The sequence below is a fragment of the Phascolarctos cinereus genome, unplaced genomic scaffold (genome assembly GCF_003287225.1).
Source record: "Phascolarctos cinereus isolate Bilbo 61053 unplaced genomic scaffold, phaCin_HiC Scaffold_3;HRSCAF=262, whole genome shotgun sequence".
Classification (NCBI taxonomy): domain Eukaryota; kingdom Metazoa; phylum Chordata; class Mammalia; order Diprotodontia; family Phascolarctidae; genus Phascolarctos; species Phascolarctos cinereus.
In genome coordinates this window covers 75,519,516-75,541,426 of record NW_027555736.1, presented here as the reverse complement: position 1 = coordinate 75,541,426, position 21,911 = coordinate 75,519,516, and the positions used below count along the sequence as shown (strand labels likewise).

Genomic DNA, 21,911 nt, shown 5'->3' with positions numbered 1-21,911 from the left:
CTGATAGCCTACTGAATGGGTCAAATGAAATCCCTTACAAATAATGCCAAACAGCAAAGTAGGTAAGTTATTAGGAAAAAAATAAAAAATAAACCTTTTGAGAAAAATGTCAATAAAATCATATTTAACAACCCCATGGAACATTAAAATTATTTTACTGTAATAGAATTTTGCTAGAAATAACAGTACTAACATTGCTGGACCTATAGATAAAATGGGATTAATTTCCAAAATCTTTCTCTCTCACATCATACACATACACACACACACAACACACACACACCCACGCCCACACTTTCCCCCTCTGCCACATCTACACCTTATTTTTGATGGTGTTTGTCTCCATGTGTGTTCTGGGAACTCAGACAGATTTTGTGTAGGTGGTTGTGATATTTGAGAAGATAAAGGCTGATAGCAGGTAAGGACAATTACTACTTTCTGGAGGAACAGAAGCTTAGGTCAGGTCTCCTTCTAAAGCAAACTAACTTAATTATCACATGACTAGGTCAGACAAAACATTTAACTATATTTATTGTCCAGAATTGTTGTTGTTCGTCCTTCATTCTAGAAGAGGACCAGTGACATCACAGGAAAGTGACATCTGGACTTGCGTGTCAATTGCATTTAAGTGAGGCAGAGCTGTGCCATGTCATCAGTCTCAGAAGCCATATAAAGAATGATTCCCAAGAATAATCTAAAGAGGTATGAAAATAGCTTTGCCACACAGAATGCATCTTTGTCATTGCATTTTTCAGAATGGAATTTCCTAAATGGGAGTTTTTACTTTTTTCTTTCTTTTAAAAATATTTTTAAAATTTTTATTTTCAGTTTCAAATTCTCACCTTCCCTCCACCCCTCCCCCACCCATTGAAAAGGCAAGAAACGTGATACCCATCATACATATTAAGTCATACAAAACACATTTTCTTGTTAGTCATATTGCAAGGGGAAAAAAAGGCAAGAAAATAAAGTGAAAAAAATCCTTCAGTCTTTACTCAGAGTTCATCAGTTCTCTCTCTCTCAAGGTGGTTAGCATGTTTCATTATGAGTCCTTTGGAATTGTTGTGGATCATTGCATTGATCAGAATAGCCAAGTCTTTCATACTTGATTGTCATTACAATATTGCTGTTATTATGTACCATATTCTCCTAGTTCTGCTCACTTCACTTTGCTTAACTGAGAGTTTTTAAAATAATATTTTTCTTGGGGCAGCTAAGTGGCGCAGTGGATAGAGCACCAGTCCTGAAGTCAGGAGGACCTGAGTTCAAATCCGGCCTCAGACCAAACACTTGACACTTACTAGCTGTGTGACCCTGGGCAAGTCACTTAACCCCAATTTGCCTAAAAGAAAAGAAAAAGAATATTTTTCTTGAGATAGAGGTAAAGACAATTGGAACAGATCAGGCCCATAGGGACCACTGTTCTCTTCCATGAATCTGGTCTCAAGAAAGCACAGTTTATGATAAATGTTTTCGGTGTCTGCATAGAATATGCATGCATTTTGATATTTCAAAAGTATTAAAAACAAATCATCATAATCAAACAAGAAACATTTATTAAGTGCTTACTATGCCCTGTATTTTGTAGTAGGGACACAAACACAGAAGCAAGACAGACCCTCTTCTCAAAAAGCTTATATTTTAATATAGTTTTAATATAGTAATCAATTTCATATAATATATATATTTTAATTGAAATTATAATTAGAATTGTTGTTTTAGTAATAATTTTATTGAAGTATTTTAAATTCTAAAGAGAAGCATAATTTTCTCTCTAAATATATAATTTTGAAATGTCTGCTGATAAGATTTTTCATTTCATCTTCATTCCAGGTCAGGTTGACATCTTCCCCCACCCCTCAGTTTCCCATCTGTTGCTATTGCTGTTGTTCAGTCATTTATGACCCCATTTGAGGTTTTCTTTGCAAAAATGCTGGAAAGGTTTGCCATTTCCTTCTCCAGCTCATTTTACAGATAAGGAAACTGAGGCAAACAGGGTTAAGTGATTTGCCCAAGGTCACTCAGCTAGTAAATGTCTGAGGTCAGATTTGAACTCAGGAAAACAAGCCTTCCTGACTTCAGGTCCAGCACTCTATCTACTATGCCTCCTAGCTGCCCATTATCTCTCCTGTACTAAGGTGTTAGGGCAGCTAGGTGGCACAGTAGATAGAACACCGGGCCTGGAGTCAGGAAGACCTGAGTTCAAGTATGGCCACAGACACTTACTAGCTGTGTGACCCGGGGCAGGTCACTTAACCCTGTCTGCCTCAGTTTCCTCATCTATAAAATGAATTAGAGAAGGAAATGGCAAACCAATCTAGTATCTTTGTCAAGAAAACCCAAAATGGGCTCATGAAGACTAAGACAGGACTGAAATGACTGAAGAACAACAAAAACTAAGGCCTTAATGGAATCAATACCATCATTGCTTTTGGAAAGAGTCTATCAATCTAGAGCCAATTGCTCTACTTGCCATCCCTGTAACTTCCTAGATCAAAACTTTCCCCTGGCTACCAGTCCCCTATATGTGTTGTATCTTCCCATGAGAATGTAAGCTTCTTGAGGGCAGGGACTGTATATTTGTAGCCCCAACACTAAACACAGTGCCTAGGATATAGTATTCATTTAATAAGTCCATACTATAGATAAAATAATTTAAATAAAATTTAATTTTAAAAGAATTAAACTTTATGTAACTATTTTTTGTGTTTTTTCTTCTTTAAATCTCTTTATACTTTTATTAATTTATTTATTTTTAGTATTCAACATTCACTTCCATAAGATTTTGAGTTCCAAATTTTCTCCCCATCTCATTGCTCCATCCACCCCCCTTCTCTAATCTGCCCTCCCTTCTATCTCCCTCCCCCCTTCTCTTATTTTCTTCCCCTTCCATTTTCCTGTAGGGCAGGATAGATTCCTATACCCCACTGCCTCTATATCTTATTTCCCAGCTGCATGTGAAAACAATTTTTAACATTTGTTTTTAAAGTTTTGGGTCCCAAAATTTCTCCCTTCCTGCCTCCCCACCCACCCTCACTGAGGAGGCAAGCAACTTAATACAGATTATACATGTGTAGTCATGCAAAACTTCCATAGTAGTCATGTGATGGAAAACATCCTATCCTGCCTTCTCATTTATTTTATTTTCTCTTTTGACCCTGTCCCTCATCAGAAATGTTTGCTTCTGATTACCTCCTCCTCCAATCTGCCCTCTCTTTATCATCTCCCTGCTGTCTTGTCCCCTTCTCCCCCTATTTTCCTGTAGGGTAAGATAGATTTCTGTACCCAATTAAATGTGTATGGTATTCCTTCCTTAAACAAATCCAATGAGAACAAGATTCACTCATTCCTCTCACCTTCCCCCACTTCCCCTCTACTATAAAAGCCTTTTCTTGTGTTTTGTGTAAGATAATTCACCCCATTCTACCTCTCCCTTTCTCCTTCTCCCAGCATAATCCTCTCTCACCCCTTAATTTTATTCTCCAGATATCACCCTTTCATCTTCAACTCACCCTGTGCCCTCTATCTATCTATCTATCTATCTACATAATTTTTTTCCCCTCCAACTATCCTAATACTAACAAAGGTCTCATGAGTTACAAATATCATCTTTCTATGCAGGGGATGTAAACAGTTCAACCTTCATAATCCCTTATGATTTCTCTTTCCTGTTTACCTCTTCATGCTTCTCTTGAGTCTTGTATTTGAAAGCTAAATTTTCTATTCAGCTCTGGTCTTTTCATCAAGAATGCTTGAAAGTCTTCTATTTCACTGAATGTCCATTTTTTTCCCCTGATTACACTCAGTTTTGCTGGGTGGGTGATTCTTGGCTGTAATCCTATCTCCTTTGACCTCTGGAATATTACATTCTGAGCCCTCCAGTTCCTTAATGTAGAAGCTGCTAAATCTTGTGTTATCCTGATTGTGTTTCCACAATACTTGAATTGTTTCTTTCTGGCTGCTTGCAATATTTTCTCCTTGACCTGGAACTCTGGAATTTGGCTACAATATTCCTAGGAGTTTTCCTTTCGGGATCTCTTTCAGGAGCTGATTGGTGGATTTCCATTTCTATTTTACCCTCTGGTTCTAGAATATCAGGGCAGTTTTCCTTGATAATTTCTTGAAAGATGATGTCTAGGCTCTTTTTTTTGATCATGGCTTTCAGATGGTCCAATAATTTTTAAATTATCTCTCCTGGATCTATTTTCCAGGTCAGTTGTTTTTTTCCAATAAGATATTTCACATTGTCTTCCATTTTTTCATTCTTGTGGTTTGTTTTACAATGTCTTGATTTCTCATAAAGTCACTAGCTTCCATTTGCTCCATTCTAACTTTTAGGGAAATATTTTCTTCAGTGACCTTTTGGACTTCTTTTTCCATTTGGCAAATTCTCCTTTTTAAGGCATTCTTCTTCTCATTGGCTTTTTGGACCTCTTTTGCCATTTGGGTTAGGCTATTTTTGAAAGTGTTATTTTCTTCAGTATTTTTTTGGGTCTCTTTTAGCAAGCAGTTGACTTGTTTTTCATGATTTTCTTGCATCACTCTCATTTCTCTTCCCACTTTTTCCTCTACTGCTCTTACTTGCTTCTCAAAATCCTTTTTGCGGGGGCAACTAGGTGGCACAGTAGATAAAGCACCGGCCCTGAAGTCTGGAGAACGTGAGTTCAAATCCAGCCTCAGACCAAACACTTGACACTTACTAGCTGTGTGACCCTGGACAAGTCACTTAACCCCAATTGCCTAAAAATATTTTTTTAAAAATCCTTTTTGAGCTCTTCCACATAGGAGCTTTGACTCTGTTGTCTTCTTCTGGTTGTATGTTTTGATCTTCTTTGTCACCAAAGAAAGATTCTATGGTCTGACTTTTTTTTTTTTTGCACAGTTTGCTCATGTTCCCAGCCAATAACTTGAGTTTTAAACTCTTTGTTAAGGTAGGGGTCTGCTTCCAGTGTGGAGAATGTACTGTCCCAAGCTTTGGGGGGTTTTGTGCAGCAGTTTTCAGAGATACTTGTAGGGACCTGTAAATTTTCAGTTCTTCCAAGGTGGTATGATCAAGAGCATACCTGGCCTGTGCTCTGGTCTACGAATGACCACAAGCACTCTTTTCTGCCTTGGAACTGTGAGAAGGATTTTCTCTTCACCATCACCACAAGCTCCACCATGCCAGCACGCCTTCTTGCCCCAGGATTGCCACCCAGAACTGTGACCCAGATCCAAGCACAGGCAAAGCAAGAGAATCCTGTTTCAGCACCAGTAAAGAGATCCCTGCAACCCCCCTCTGATCAGCCACTCTATTCCCCCTGTGGGCCAGGAACTCTGGAAGCAGCCACAGCTCCAGGGCTGTACTGTGAGTGAGGCTGGGACAGAGCTTTTCTCTCACTGCAGTCACAGACCTTTCCTACTGACTTTCTAAGCTGTCTTTGGCGTTTGTGGGTTGAGAAGTCTGGAAACCGCCACAGCTGCCTGTGATTCAGTCTTCTCAGGCCTGCTCTAGGTTCACTGAGGCCCTATTTTTGCCTGCACAGCCCATGCTGACCTGCGCTTCTCTTCCAGCTGAGTGCAATAGACCTTTCCAATCAACCATCCAGGTTGTCTTGGGCTGGAAATGTGTTTCACTCTGTCTTTTTGTGGGTTCTGCTGCTCTAGAATTTGTTTAGAGCCATTTTTTACAGGTATTTGGAGGGGTTTGGGGGAGAGCTCAAGCAAGTCACTGCTTTCATTCCACCATCTTGGCTCCATCCCCTGTGTAACTATTCATGAAATTATTCCTCATTTTAAGTTACGTTGAGTCAATCTGTCAACATACCTGAATTTAATTTGCTAATGTGAAAATATCATGGATCAGGGAGAGGGTACATTCTCAACATGGTATTGACCCACCTGCAGCCCAGGGGCCTAGCAGCCAAAGAAAATTATAGCTGCTCAGTTAAAATGTCTGTTTTTAAGCCCACACTTATCACCAAATAGCCGCATGTGCTCTGACCATGTGCTAGAATTTATCTAAAATGTCCATGGTCTTACCTTGCTCAGACGGGAGTGAACTGCTTTCTGTAGGATGGATGTAGTTTTCATCTTCATCCTCAACAGGAACCACATAATCAGTCTTTAAAAATACAGAGACAAAAGCAATCAGTGCTTAGTGTTCTCCAGAGGACAGTCCTACATTGACAGGAAAAGCTCTAGGGGAGATGACCTCAAGAATCCTTCTGTCTCAACATGACTCTTGGTTGCCCACCTTCCTTGATGTGATTGTCACCCTTGGTACTGGACCATGCCTTAATCAGACATAAGGTTATGGGACTTGTGGACCTAGAACACACAGGGGTGGGTTGGGAAGGGACCTTGAGACCAAGAGAAATAACACTATGAAATCTTGTGGTTGGGGCCAAGGGAACCTGGGCACTGAGCCCACCTTGGTCTGGGATTTTGTCATCCACAACCACAGGGCTCCCACCCTCAGGCTGTGGTAAGAGCTAGTTCCTCACCACAAATGCCACCATGGCAAAAAGACAGTCCTAGCTAGCCAGGCTGCTGCAGCCTTCTCTACTACAAATCTTGCACCTCCTCCTGTCCCCTTCACCCCCTCTTTTCCCTCTTATTTTCTCCTATTGATTTCTCCCCATTCTGCATAGACTGATAACAAATATGGTCATTGGAATGTTCCCCCGTGCATCTCCACTTGTATGGAGATACTCCCCAAAAGCTACCCCAAGTTTGCTTTAATATACTAAGTGGGTCAGTACCCACTCAAAACCTCATGATCCCCTACTGATGTAGTTATGAATGTGTGTCAGAGGACATGTTAATTCAAAGACATTTAGTCAAATAGCATAGTAACTGAAGTGAAGAAAGAAATTTACCTCTTCTCCCCCTACCCCACTATGATGGGCACACATAGGTTACATTATCCCACAAGTGGCTATATTATACATTATAAGTGGATACATTATACCACCAGTGGAGAGGGTACACATGTTCCTTATGTGTGGACCCTTCTTACTTAAAGCATGGTGCCCTGAGGAAGAGTATGCTTTCATGTGCGCATAAAAGGAATCTTCTCATGTCATTTTGTTTGCTTTGCTGTCAAATAGACATTTGTTTTGTTTGAACTAATATGTATCTGGCTGGCAAAAGAACACAATCAGAGGAGTACAGTGGAAAGAGCATTGGCTTGGGAACCAAGGTGCCTCAGTTCAAATCCTGCCTTGACACTCACTCCTTTGAGACCTTGGGCAAGTCACTCTCTGGGCTTCTGTTTCCTCATTGTAAAAGGAAGTTGGACTGAATGGTCTCTAAGGGCTTTTCTGGTTCTAGCTATGGGATGTCATGATCCCATGGCTTTGAATGGATACTGACCCATTGTGTACGTTGAAAACAGGCTAGATTTTCTAGGACGCCCACATGTGAGAAAGCATACTAGGGAGTACTAGATAATAAGTAAACCTTTTCCCGTAGTGATATTGTCTACATTGTACTACAAAGAGAAAGTAACAAAAAGATCATCCCTAGAAACCTATTACTTTCCCTTTAAACCATAATTTCAAAGAAACCCATATTCTCTTGAAAATTAATGTGAATTTTAAACACATAGCTTACTGTTTAAAAAGTACCAACTATTTACCAGGCCAGAGACAAGTTGACTTTCTGTTGATGGAGCACCTTAGGAAAGGAGCCAATGTGTGAGGGATGGTGTAGAAGGAGGGGGTAAGAACAGCTTTTAGAGGAGGTGGGAAGGTACCTACTTCATAATTCCTCCCAGGGATACCTTTTAAAATGGACACCATATCACAAACTCCTCTTTCCCCATCTTCTCTTCTTTTCCATCTCGGGAGAGAAAGCAGACAGTCAAAGGATCAGAGAGAAGGCAGAATTAGGAAGAAATTCAGTGGAGCAGAAAAGCAAAAGGGAAGGAAGGGAAAAGAAAAATGGAGGGATAAAAGGAATTGAAGGGTGATAGGAAGGGGACAAAGGTGAGGGCGACTGATCCAGAGTTGGCATCATACCATTACTCAGGGCCATTACCAATGTCGCCAGGCAGTTGATGAGCATTTATTAAGCTCTTGGGAACCCTGCCCTACTTTGGGATGTCTGGGTCCCAGGTATATGTCCCCACACATCAATTCACTATTTATATTTTCAATAGTTCCATAACTATTTCTGGGGTAGTACACATTAGTACAAAATTTCTGCATATAGTCTGCTTCTAAGAAAATGCTAAAATGAGATCCTACATAAAGCTTTTCTTGTGCACAGAATATTCTCTTTCTTTGTCTCTGCCTCTTAACTTTCCTGGCTTCCTTCAAGACCCAACTCAAATCTCACCTTCTATAGGAGGCCTTTACATGCTCCCCACCTACCCAATCAGATAGTCCCTTTGAGACTATCTTGTGTCAACTTGTAATTTATTTTGCCTCCCCCACTAGAAGGCCCTCCTTGAAGGCAGGGACTATGTTTCTGGCATTATGACTGAAGGATTGTAGGAATTGATACATAAAAGAGTATTGAGCAGTTATGAGGATGAAGACCCCAGAGTGGTAAGACTCCCTCCCCTTCACTGTTTACTTTGTACATATTTGGTATCTCCTTACATGTGTGTACATGCTGTATACTCAGACTATAAGCTCCTTGAGGGCAGGGACTATTTTGGTTTTGTCTTCATATCACTTGTGTCTAGCAAAAAGTTGGTGCTTAATATGTGTTTGTTGACTGACACAGTGTTTTGCAAAGGTTAGCCCAGAGACCAAGGAGGCCTTTGCAACCAAGTGTATGGAAGAGCTTTTACCATTAGCATGAGAATTACCTCATCTTCTGAGCAGTTTTTTGGCTTTGATGAGAGCTGAGGCTTCTGCCGAAGAGGTACCTGCAAAGATGAGTGCTTTGTTTTCTGGGAAGGCCAACTTGCTTTATTTGGAAGTGTCTTGCTGAAAGGTGGAGAATGTCTCTGGTTTGATCGATTATCTTTAAAGGAAAGTACACACACATATACACAACATAAATTTAACTCCCAATTGTTCAGTGTTTGGAATTCATTTGAGTGTTTTTTTTTAAATAAAAGTCATTCCTGAGAGGTATACAGCACAATTTCATACATAGAATCCTATTTTGTCATTGCCTTATGTCGTAAAGTAATAGATGCTTTTCTATAGAAAAAAAATCTGATTGAACTGAAAACGTTAAGTGATTGGGGTTTGAACCTAGGCCTTCTGTCTCCATAGCCAAAGCCTTTATACTTCCTCTGGGTGTAGGATTTTTATGGGAACTCATAGGAACCATGGGTCAGACAGGACTTCTCAGAAAACAGTGTCTTGGTTATAGTGAAGAAATGTTTTTCTTCACCTCTCTCTCTCTCTTCCTCTTCCTCCTTCTCTTTCTTCTCTGTTTCCTTTGGAAGGGGAGATAATATTTCATTTTCAAAGGCTTTCTCTGCTAGGCTGCCAACTGAATATGGAAGTAGACATCCACAATCCTATTTAGTGTCTCAATAAAGCAGAATAAATGAACATTACAACAACTAAAAAGCAAGATTTCTGACAAATAAATCATTTTCCATACATTGGGGGGGTGACAGTGTGGTGTAGTAGGAAGAACACTGGGCTAAGATTCAGTAAACCTGGGTTCTAAGTCCTCCCTCTGGACCTAACTTAAAGCAAATCACTTGAGCTTCCCGGGGTCTCATTTTCCTCACGTGTAAAACAAGGATATTGTAGACAATGTTTCAGAGGTTCCTTCTACTCTAACATCCTATGAAATCTGAGTCATCTGGGAGTAACTGACAACTGACCATAACAGAGATTTCCTAATTTTTTTTTTTTAGCTATCACTTTAAATGAAAGTCCTGGTATACTTGCTCACCACTGGAGGGCGACCTTACCAGACAGGTGTGGTATAGCCCTATTCGCTCTCTGCTTCTTCAGATGGGGATTTGAAAACACACAGGAATGTTTGTATTATGCAATCAGTGATTAAAAAGTTTGTGCAATCTTGTATTTCCTTGTCAAGAGATACTAACATTTAACTCTTGTTTCAATTGAACTTTGGGGGAAAGAAATCCCCTTTTGGAGCAAAGAGATAAGAAAAGCTAATGTGCAATTTTATAAGTCTTAACTTATTGGGATCTGGGTCCTTGTTTTATACTCTGCATCCAACATTTGTGTTATTCTAGCTTCATTTACAGTTTTCTTTGGCAGTATTTCAAGGTGCTCAGGTCTGCTGATCCTTTTAGTCACCTGGGCAGCAAAATACCAGTAGTTTCTTTGTTTTTCTTTTGGGGGAGGGAGAGTTTCCTCTTTAATGAAGAAGAATACTGGAATTAAAGTATGAGTGCCTAAGTTTGAATTCTACCTGTGGTATTTCCTAGCTACATAATCATTAGCAAGCCACCTAACTTGTCTCAATTTCTTATCCATAAAATTAGGATAACAATAGCATTTCCTTCACGGTGTTGTTGTAGGTCTCAAATGAGATTATGTATGTGAATTGCTTTGAAAGATTCAGTATTGGAATGGCTGAACAAGTTGTGGTATATGATTGTGATGGAATATTATTGTACTGTTGATAAGCAGGATGCTTTAAGAAAAACCTGGGAAGACTTCACATGAACTGATGTAAAGTGAAATGAGCAGAACCAGGAGCACATTGCACATGTAACAGGAATATTGTAAGGATGATCAACTGTGAAAGACTTAGCTACTCTCAGCAATACAATAATACAAGAAAACCCTGAAGGACTTATGATAAAAAAAAAAAAAAAAAAAGAAAAAAGAAAAAGCTATCCACTTCCAGAAGAATAGAAGGATTCTGAATGCAGATTGGACCTTTATTTTTTTTTTGGTCAGTGTTTTCTTTTGCAACATGGATAATATGGAAATGTTTTGCAGGATTGTACCTGTATAATCTATATCAAATTGCTCACATTCTCAAGGGGGTGAAAGGAAAGGAGGCAGAGAATTTGGAACTCAAAATTTTAAAAAATGAATGTTAAAAATGTTTACATGTTATTGAAAAAATTAAATGTGAAAAAAGAAAGACTTAGGTTGCTATATAAATGTCATCCATTAATGCTATTTGTCAGTAATAATTATTATAAACTATGTTTTCTCTAATAACTCTTAGCCTTTGAACAAAATTTGGGGTTAAATAAATTCAGAAGAGTACTGAGCTGAGAGTTGGAAGACCTGGGTTCTAGTTCTTGTTTTGGTATTTATATGGTCTCAGGGAAATCATTTGACTTCCTAAGCCTGTTTCCTTCTCTTTAAAATAGAGATAATACCTGTTCTGCTTTATCTCATAAGGTTGTTGGGAGATCAATTAAAATGAGGCAATGTACCTAAAAGGGAAGGAATGATAAGGACTACGGTTCCTGCTCCTGCTCCTGTTCCTTGGATATACTGGAGGAGGATGACACTGTTCAACCCTTCTTAGTTCTTGTTAGTGAAGTGCTTTCTTTCCCAATCAAGGCAAATGGACTTAAAGAAAATGGAGCAGGATTTTTACACTTCCCCTGCATGTCTCCTAGATTGTGATGTAGGTCTGGGCTCTGAATCCATCTCTCTACTTTCCACATCCTCCTATTAGAATAATCTAAATATTCAGGTCAAGAATCAAACAGTGGAATTAATCAATCATGGATTACTAAAAGTCATAGTCACAGATCTCGAAGTGAGAAAGATTACTGAGTCCATCCAGTTCAATCCATACCTGACTCCCCTCTACATCATATCCAACAAGTGGTCCATTATCTAGGTTTTGTTTGGAGACCTCCCTAGAGGTGGAATGCACTACCTTCCAAGTCAGTCCATTCCATTTGAGGATAACTCTTAATATTAAGAAGTTGTTTTTTCTTATATTAAGTCTAAATATGCCTCTTAATAACTTTCACCCAATGCTACAAGTTCTATCCTTTAGGGCTAATTGTGACAAATTTTATCTCTCTTCCACCTTATAGCCTTTTAAATACTTAAAAACTGTTAATTCACATTCCCTGCCCCCATCCCAATGAATTTCTTTTCTCCAGCTTTCAGACTTTTTTTTTTTAGGTAATTGGGGTTAAGTGACTTGCCCAGGGTCACACAGCTAGTAAGTGTCAAGTGTTTGGTCTGAGGCCGGATTTGAACTCAGGTACTCCTGACTTCAGGGCTGGTGCTCTATCCACTTCACCACCTAGCTGCCCCTCAGACACTTTTCCAAACCAGTTTTTTTTAGGCCTTTTGAACATTTTGTTTTTAAATATAAACCAGTTTTTTGAGTTATAACCATGCCATTTTCCCTACACAGAATAAGGCATGTTTGGGCTACAAACTAACTCTGACCTTCAGATCTTTGTCTCAAGCTACACTAATAAAGGGAAACATGGGAAGACAATGTTCATTTAGAAGCAGCTGTTAGAGAAGTTCAAAGGGAAAAAGATTTCTGGGAAGGGATACCAGGGAGATAGAGAACATGTACAGCACTTAGCAAACTTTTAAAAAAATAAATGCTAGTTTTATTATGGTTATAAATATGGGGAGGATGTCATATGGGTATGATACAGTGGAGAGAGCTCTGGATGTTTTGTTAGAGTACCTAGCGAGGTTTGAATCCTGGTTCTGTTGTTTACGTGACTTGAGCCAAATCACCTCTTTGGGCCTCAGTATCTTTATCCATAAAATAAAGGGGTTATATTACATGACCTCTAAGGACACTTTGACTCAAAACCCTACTTACAGGGGCCAGTGTATTTTCTGGTCTAGACTTCTAAGAGGAGTCTTTGATAGAAAGAATGAATTGGTTTGCCTTGAAATAACATTGAGTGAGATAAACTCACTGTTAAGTAAAATACATAAATTCTCCACAAATCTCTTGTATATCTTCTGCTCTTTTCACTCACATGGCCATCACCCAAGTTCAACAATCGCTCATCAACTCTCACCTGGACTGCTGCCATATTCTTCTAACTAGACTCCCTGCCTCAGTTTTCTTCCCATTCCAATCTGTCCTCTAAAACATTTACCAAAGTGATTTTACTAGAGAGTATATCTGACCATTTTTGAACTCAGGAAGATAAGTCTTCCAGGACTGGAGTCTGCAAGATTCATCTTCCTGTGTTCAAATTCAGCCTCAGACACTTACTAGCTGTGGGACCCTGGGCAAGTCACTTAACCCAGTTTGCCTCAGTTTCCTCATCTGTAAAATGAATTAGAGAAGGAAATGGCAAACCACTCTAATATCTTTGCCAAGAAAACCCCAAATGGGATCACAAAGAGTTGGATATGACTAAAGGAACAATAACAATATCCAACCGTGTCATCACCACCACACTTCCTGCCCACACCATCTTCCAGTAGCTCTCTATTATGTCTATAAACTCATCTGTTGAGCATTTAAAATTCTCCACAGCTTGGTCCCTTCCTATCTTTCCGGTCTTCTTACACACGACTCACCTGCATACCTTCTACTCTGTTCCTTTCACAGGATGCTCAATCTGCCATCCTGATCTTTGCTCTGCCTGTCCCTTACAGACCTGGTGTGCTCTGCCTCTTAGAAAGATCTCACTGTCTTTAAGACTCAGCTGACAGGCCACTTCCTGAAGGAGACCTTTCCTGCCCCCAACTACTAATACTGTCAGCCCTCTAAAGCTACTTTACTCTCTAAGCATCTTTTAGGTATGTGTCGTCTCCCCAGTTAAATGTAAATTCTTAAAGGAAGGGACCGTTTTTTCTTTCTCTTTGAATCCCCAGCACTTATCGCAGTGCCTGGCACATAGTAAGTGTTTATTTTAAAGGTTTATGGATTGATTGACTTTATTTGAAGAAAATAATAATGATGGTTTACATTGCTAAATAATTTTAAGGTTTATAAAGCACTTTTTCAACATTATAAATACTATTATTCTCATTTAAAGATGGAGAAGCCTCTTAGTGGTTAAATAGTTTGCCCATAATCATCCTGCTAGGAAGTGTCAGAACCAGGCCTAAAAACTAAGGTCTTTAGTCTCCATAGAGTCCAGAAATAAATTAAATCTCTACTTTACACATATATTTGTATTTATATCCATTAGCATGGATACTACAGAGATGACTATTAGTCTTACCTGCATATTCTCCCTTGGAAAATGGAAGCACAGGAGGGAGCTTCCTTTTCTCTTTTTCTGTAGGAGGAGGTTCATAGCTGTCATCTGTAGTTTCTTCTCCAGGTACTACATAGGTTTCTGAATCAGAGGGTTCATCTGGATTTTCATAGTCACTGTCCTAGAAACATAGGTTGACTTTACTCAATGGAAAAGCTGTGATCATGAAAAGTTAGCTGTAAAGTGAAGTTCTGTTAATTGTCTTGTTCCCCATTGATGTATGTTTGGAAAGTGGGAGATGTCTCAAAAGAGAAAGAATGCCATTTCCATGACCAAATTTCTAAAAATCACACATTCACAAAATAAGAGGATTTTTCAGAGCATAGAATGCTCTGAAAGGCATTTCAGAATGTAACTTCAGCATCAAGAAAACAACTGTTTAACAATGAGAACTACACCAGAGTGGAAAGGGCTACCTAGAGAGGTGTTGGGTCCCCCTTTCTTGGAGGCCTTCAAATAGAGATTGGATAGCCTCTCATCACCTTGTTAGGTATGTATGATAGTGGGAATTCTTTTCGATTCTTTTTTTTTTCCCTTTTTAGGCAATTGTGGTTAAGTGACTTGCTCAGGGTCACACAGCTGGTAAGTATCAAGTGATTGGTCTGAGGCCAGATTTGAACTCAGGTCCTCCTGACTTCAGGGCCGGCCCTCTATCCACTGCACCACCTAGCTGCCCCTGGGGATTCCTTTCAAGCATGAATGCAACTAGATAGCTGCTGAAGGCCCTTCTCAAATGCTGACTCTGCAAAACTGAAAAAACCATTGTATTCCAGCATCTTTATCAAGGAGTCTTCACGATTTTTAATGACCATATTCAGTTTTTATAGTTGTTACTTAACCAGTTAGTTCCTCATTTTAGTGAGACTTTAAATCAGGGAGTAGGGAACCTGTGGCCTGGACGCCGCATGTAGCCCTGGGCTGCACTTGAGGACCTACAGGGCCAGATGTGGCCTTGAGGTCACAGGTTCCCCACCCCTGATTCTTCTGTTACAGTTGGGATTTGCTCTATAACTGGCCACATCTGAACTTTTCATTATTATTATAATTAGTAATAATAATAATAATAGTAACTCACATTTACATAGTACTTTAAAGTATAAGGTTGCGGTAAGCTAGCTTCCAGAGTTAAGGAAGTGATAATCCTATTGCCTCTGACTTGCTCAGACCAACATCTGAAGTACTGGAGTCAGTTCTGGGCATCTCATTTTAGGAAGTATGTTGATGACTTGAAGACTGTACGAAAGAGGGTAACTAGAATGTTGAAGGGCTTTGAGACCATGCTGAAGCAGGTTGAAGGAAATGGAGCTGTTTAGCATGCAAAAGATGAAAGCTTAGGGGACCATGATAGCTGTCTTCAAGTGTTCAAAAGGTGGTCACGTATAAGAGGGCTCACGCTTATTTTGTTTGGCTCTGTTTGGCAAGAACTTGGAACAATGGAGCAAGAGTTACAAAGAGGCAAATTTGGACTTGATTTCTTTGTAAAGGAAAAAATTCCAAACCATTTGAGCCATTCCAAAATAGAATGAGCCACCTGAGGAAGGAGGGGGTTGCCCCCTTCAATGGAGGTTTTCAAACAAAGGCTGGATGCCCACTTCTCTACTATGTTATTTAGGGGATGATGTTATCTACATTTTTGGCTATGAGTTGGACCAGATGACTACTACTAAGGTCTCTTCCAACTCTGAGATTGTATGATTTTGTAGTTCTGTGAACGACATTTAAAAAACTGAATTAATGAGTAGTTTTTGCTTTGAATAGATAGTCTTTCAAGTAAATGTGTCTGGCTTTAATCAAATACACAATAACACACAACAAACATGTGTAGTAGACACGTAGATGTCTTTATACACCATGAAAATATCTAACAAAAAGGTAATGGGTCAGAAGTCATTACCTGAAGGAGTCAGAAGAAGCAATATGGTATAGCAGAAAAAGTAGATGAACTTGGTATGTCACTTCCCATTCAATGACCCAAAATGTATAATTTGGAAGGAAATAGCTATAATTGTCTTCTCCAGGAGCCAAACTGACAGAATACCTTCCACTGATGTCAGCAGGACATACTTACAAAGTCATCTGACCACTGTTCCTCTTCATCAACCGGGCTTTCTAAAGAAGACATCAGAGGGAAAAGAAGATCACATGAGCACACATAACGGCCAGTCTATTTCAGTTAAAAACAAATTCCCAAATGACTCTTTGCCCTCCCCCCTAAATATAGAACTGAGGAAAATCATAGCATAAGCCCTTTCCTGGTAAATAAAACCTTTTCCCCAATTCAATTCAATCAGCATTATTAATCAAGTGATTTGTGCAAGGAATTGTGCTAGGCACCGAGGATACAAAGACAAAAAAAAAAACCCGCTCTCAAGAAGCTTACATTCTACTAGTGGATATAAACATTTACATAAATACAAAATAATCTGAGATGGAAGATGACATTAACAACCAGAGGTGGAGGTCAAGAAAGGCTCCTTTTAGGAGGTGACACCTGAGAAGAACCTGAAAGTAAATGAAGATCCTTAGAGCCAGGTCTAAGGGGAGAAAGCATTCCAGGTATGGCATCCAGCCTGTACAAAGACATGAAGTACTCTTGGGACACTGCCCTCTGACTGGAAGGTGGAGGACTCTTCCTATAACTTTTATTTAAGGAGGGTCCTCAGGCTAGTCATCTCTTCATTTTCCACCAGGCTGCATGCCTTTGTCTGGATTTCTCTATCATGCCCCAGAAATTTTTCTTCTTAGAAGATCACTTCAGCCCTGGAACTCATAGCTCAGAGGTACCCCCTACCCCTGAAGCCTCTCCCTCTGACTAGAGGCTGGAGGGCTCCTCCCAGAACCTGCATTTAAGGAGGGCTTAAAGAGGGTACATAGATCAGCCATCTCTTCTTTCTTGTTAAGCTATACCCTTCTGGGTACGTTTCTTCATCATGTACTGGTCCTGAGTGCTTTCTTCTTTTCTTCCCTTCTCCTCCTCTTTTTCTACTTCCTTTTATGTATAGTCCTTTCTCATGAGAATGTAACCTCCTGGAGGGTAGGGACTGTCTCTCTTTTTGTTTGTGTTTATATTTCCAGTGCTTAGCACAGGGCCTGGTAAACATTTAATAAATACTTGTTGACTGTGTAGAGAAAGAAGATAAGAGCTAGGATAGGGTCTAGGCATACATCTACAATTAGGGGGAATAATACAGATGATACCACAGCAAAGAAAACTGTGAAGGAGGGGTCAGGAAGGTAAAAGGGGAAACTAAAAGAGAGCAGTGTCAAAAAACAAAAACAAACAAAAAAACACAACCCAGAAAAGAGAGAGCGGTCAAATGCTGCAGAGAGGTCAAGAAGATGAGGACTGCTGTGCAGTCAGAAATCACCACAGACTCCCACATTGGAAATCACTGTTCTGAAGAAGCTTAGAGTGGAGATAGGTAAGGTAAGGTGGAAGCAGGAGAACAGACTTAGGAACTGTGACACACCTGGACTTTCTATGGAGTGGATGGTTTAATTTTGTGAATGTAATTGTATAGGCTTTGCTGGGAAGTTGGCATTCTGGTTGTACCACATTCTCAAAAAAAAAAGCCTTACCTTCATATTTACCATTTGATAATTAAGTCCCACAAAATAAAGAGAATCTAATTTCTCATTTTGGCCCCATATTAAGTGTTATCACATTATCCTTCTCCTTAACTTATCACTCAGACCTAGGTCAATTGACAGCACAATGTCTGTGCCTTCTAGGAGCTTAAAATATAGTTGGAGAAATTCAACTAAAAATGTGAAACTATCATATTATTAATATCCATTAAAGACAGCATGTAATTAAGTGTTTAATGAAGTAGAGTAGAACGAAAGGTTTAAGAAGAGAGAAGTCAATGCAGGCTGGAGCAATTGGGGAAAGTTTCCAAAAGGAGGTAAGTGGCACTCAGATCTAGAGCTCAGAATTAATGCTACCTCTTGCCACAAGTCTCTCCCTACATCAGTCCATTCTCTACTCAGCTGCGAAAGTGATCTTCCTAAAGCATAGGTCTGACCATGTCATGCATGTCCATGTTCAGTTGCTTTCAGTCATGTCCAACTCTTTGTGACCCTGTTTGGGGTTTTCATGGCAATAATACTGGAGTGGTTTGCCATTTCCTTCTCCAGCTTATTTTACAGATAAGGAAACTGAGGCAAACAGGGTTGAGTGACTTGCCCAGGGTCACACACCTAGTAAGTATCTGAAGCCAGATTTGGACTCAGGAAGACACCCCTCCCCCCCATAAATTTCAGTGGCTCTCTATAACTTCCAGGATCAAATATAAAATTGTCTGTTTGGTGTTCAAAGCCATTCATAACCTGCCCTCCCTCTTTCCAGTCTTCTTACATTTTACACCACTCTCCACTCCTCCCCCTGCCCCTATACTCCAAGATCCAGTGGTACTGACCTCCTTGCTTTTCCTCACACAAGACACTCCATCTCCCAATTCTGAGCATTGTCACTGGCTCTCCTCCATGCCTGGAATTCTCTGCCTCCTCATTTCTACCTTTTGGCTTCTCTGGCTTCCTTCAAAGCCAGTTGGAAAATCAGACTGTCTATAGGAAACTTTACCTGATCTCCCTTAATTTTAGCGCCTCCTCTCTATTGATTATCCCTGATAGATCATGTCTATATCTATATCTGAGGTACAGAGTTGTACCTCAATGTTTGCAGGTTGTCTCCCTCAACAGACTGAGCTCTTTGAGAGTAGAGACTGTCTTTTGCCTTTCCTTATATCCCCCCGCCCCAGCACTAGCATAGTGCATGGCACGTGGGAGGAACTTAATACATACTTATTGACCTAAATAAATTAATTTCACTGACTAATTTTTACTGAAAATCTCAGAGTGTCAGTCATGCCTTTAAAGTTCACCTCATTCGGATTTCCTCATTTTATCAATTGGGAAAATGAGATTCAAGTTAAGTGACTTGTCTAAGGTCACCTGGTAAACAAATGGTAGATTTAGCTCCTGAACCCAGGCCTCCCAACTCCTGCTGCAATGGTTTTATCCCTATGTCAAAAATGGAAAAGATTTAGCTAGATGAAGAGGAGGAGGAGGAGGAGGAGAGAGTCCAAAGAGCAGGAACAATAGGCAAGTACATAGAAGCCGAGAATTGGGTGGGGGACATTAAAGAGAATTCCTTGTATCAATGATTGGCTTTGGAGAGTATTGAGATGAAAGATTAAATACATGAATGAAGCCAGATTGCACGGGTCTTAAGGGACTGTCTTTGGATTCAATCTAGTAGGCAAAAGAGAGTCACTGTAGTTTATTGAGCAGATCAATAACATGATGAAAGTGACGTTTTTAGATTAGGGATGGAGATGAGAGAATCTAGAAGGGAGGACAAATAGAAAATTACTGTAATAATATGGAAATAAGGTGATGAGCACATGGACCTGATTTGTGGGGAAATGATAAATGTGAGAAGGAAAATCTAAGAGGTGCTTTGATGAATTAATGAGATTTGGTGACAGCCTAGACAAGAAGAGATGAAAGAAAGAAAAGGACCAAAGACCACAGGGTCACAGATTTGGAACTGAAAGGGACCTCAGAGGTCATCAAGTCTAGCTCTCTCATTTTACTAATGGAGAAACTGAGGCACAGGGAGGCTAAGGGAAGCAATTGCCCAAAGTCACACAGTGAGGGAGTGGCAGAGCTATGCTTTGAACACAGGTCCTCTAACTCCCAATCTGTTGCTTTTTACATTGTGATATGTTGCCTTCTAACACATGGGTTGAGTGAAGGCCCCAACATTGATGGAAATATATACATATTATATATTATGTATGTGTATATGTATATATATGTATGTATATTATGCATACATATGCTAGTAAAGTTTAATTTCTTTTTTGATAAAGAATAAATATACTATGCAAAGCACAGTGCTAGGTACCAGAGTTAGAAAGACAAAACCAAAACATTCCCTTCATTCAAAACATTCCAGTCATATCACTGAGATATACAGTGATGATTCAGGCCAGGGAGAAAAATCCCTGCCCTTCTTTGCTTCCCAAGAATTAAGCAAAGGTAAAGGAAATCATACTGCTAGATTTCCTAGAAATGGTGATGGTGGTGGTAGAAGTCCTGTAACATTAGAAAGGTCCAGGACAAGACTAAAGTAGATACTAATCTATCTTTAGGGATAAGATTCCCACTTGAGTCCTACTTTCTGCCATTTTCCTCCTTTCCATCCTCTCCTTTCTCTACTCACTGCTAGGACATGGTAACTTGTTTAGGGTACATTAGAAGAGGTATTACTATCCAGAATATGGGATGTGATAGTGTCGTTGTATTCTTCCATAGCTCAATGACATCTGGAATGTTGTAGACAGTTTCCAAAGGAAGGAGACTTAAGATGGTGAGAAGACTAGAAGCCATTCTATATATGTATTGGTTGAAAGAACTGGGAGTATTTAACCTGGAGAAAAGAATAACTGGGGGCAGAGGAGCATGATAAGTAGCTTCAAGTCACTTTGATATAGGATAGAGTTCTTTACCTAGGACCTGTAAACTGAAAAAAAATTTTGATGACTGTATTTTAATATAATCAATTTCCTTAGAATCCTATCCATAGTATTTCATGCATTTAAAAACATTCTGAGAAAGGCTTCATTCTTCACCAGACTTGAAGAGGCTTCCATCTCTCTCTCTCTCTCTCTCTCTCTCTCTCTCTCTCTCACACACACACACACACACACACACACACACACACAGACACACATATGCATGCGTATGTGTGTTCAGCACTCCTGGTGTAAAGGAAAGAGCATTGGATTCGAAATCAGAGTACATGTGTTTTGAGTCCTCACCCCACTTCTTGCTGTATGTATGTTCATGGACAAATCATTTCACCTGTTGTAATTGCTTCTTTTCCTTACTCCCTTCTCCTTGGCTCCCCCACCCCCACTCTTACCCTACCCCCTTTCTTCCTTCTTCCTTCCTTGGGTCTCACTTCTCTCATTAGTGGAATTGGAGGAGTGTCAGATGACTTCTGAGATATCTTTCAGCTACAAAAGAATATGGTCCTTTATAAAGTTTAACAAATGGCTTTCACGTGGAAGAGGGGCTATATTTGTTTTTACTGGCCCTGGGGGGCAGAACTAGAGAAAATGCATAGAAGCTTCAGAAACAGATTTTGGCTTGATATAAAGGAAAAAAAAAATCAAACAATTATAGCTGTCCAGAAGTGGAATTCATTGCCTTAAAAAGTAAAAAATTCTCTATCCCTAAAGGGTTTTTAGGCAGAGGTTGGATGGCCACTGGTAAGAAGATGGTGGTACCAATTCCTATTTAGGTGCCACTTGGAGTAGATGACCCTTCCAACTCTAGAATTCTGTGGAGTGTGATAGTTTTTCCTTCCTTGGCCAAATCATCAATGTTTCAGTCCTCTGAACTCTATCCAAAGGTTGCCCACCTCAGCAAATTTCTGAGGTTCAGGCAAAACAGAAGTGGTTTTCAAAGAGCTTAGGAAAGTGGTTATGCTCCTGAGGATCAAAAAAGAGGACCCAGTTTTAAGGCTCACAGGAAATAAATGGTTGCTGTGGTCTCTAAGAGCCAGGGCCTACCACTTGGGCTCATTTTTAGAACTCAAGTTTTCAGCAGGCAATGAATGATCTCCAAGGCTCATAAGGACTTGCTGACTGTCGTTGGGCTCTCCAAGTTCTGGTTCTATCGATGGCCTTGGTGGTGAGGAATTGGAATGGCTTTGTGGGTCTGAGACCTGGGCTTGGTGTGAATCATAACCAACTCTGGCAGATTAGAAGATATGGAGACACATCCCTATGATTCG

The 21,911-nt window shown here is 39.9% G+C and overlaps 1 protein-coding gene across 3 annotated transcripts in view; it reads right to left on the bottom strand.

The window, feature by feature from the left end:
- BLNK (B cell linker) overlaps positions 1–21,911 on the bottom strand; it is a 95,591-nt gene that overhangs the window by 29,372 nt on the left and 44,308 nt on the right. For all 3 annotated transcript variants that reach the window (XM_020997075.2, XM_020997078.2, XM_078150945.1), the window contains 4 exons: positions 16,173–16,213; positions 14,069–14,225; positions 8,801–8,958; positions 6,022–6,103 (listed from right to left, as the gene is read on the bottom strand). In XM_020997075.2, the coding sequence (XP_020852734.1) occupies positions 6,022–6,103; positions 8,801–8,958; positions 14,069–14,225; positions 16,173–16,213 (438 nt within the window). The remainder of the gene's footprint in view (positions 1–6,021; positions 6,104–8,800; positions 8,959–14,068; positions 14,226–16,172; positions 16,214–21,911) is intronic.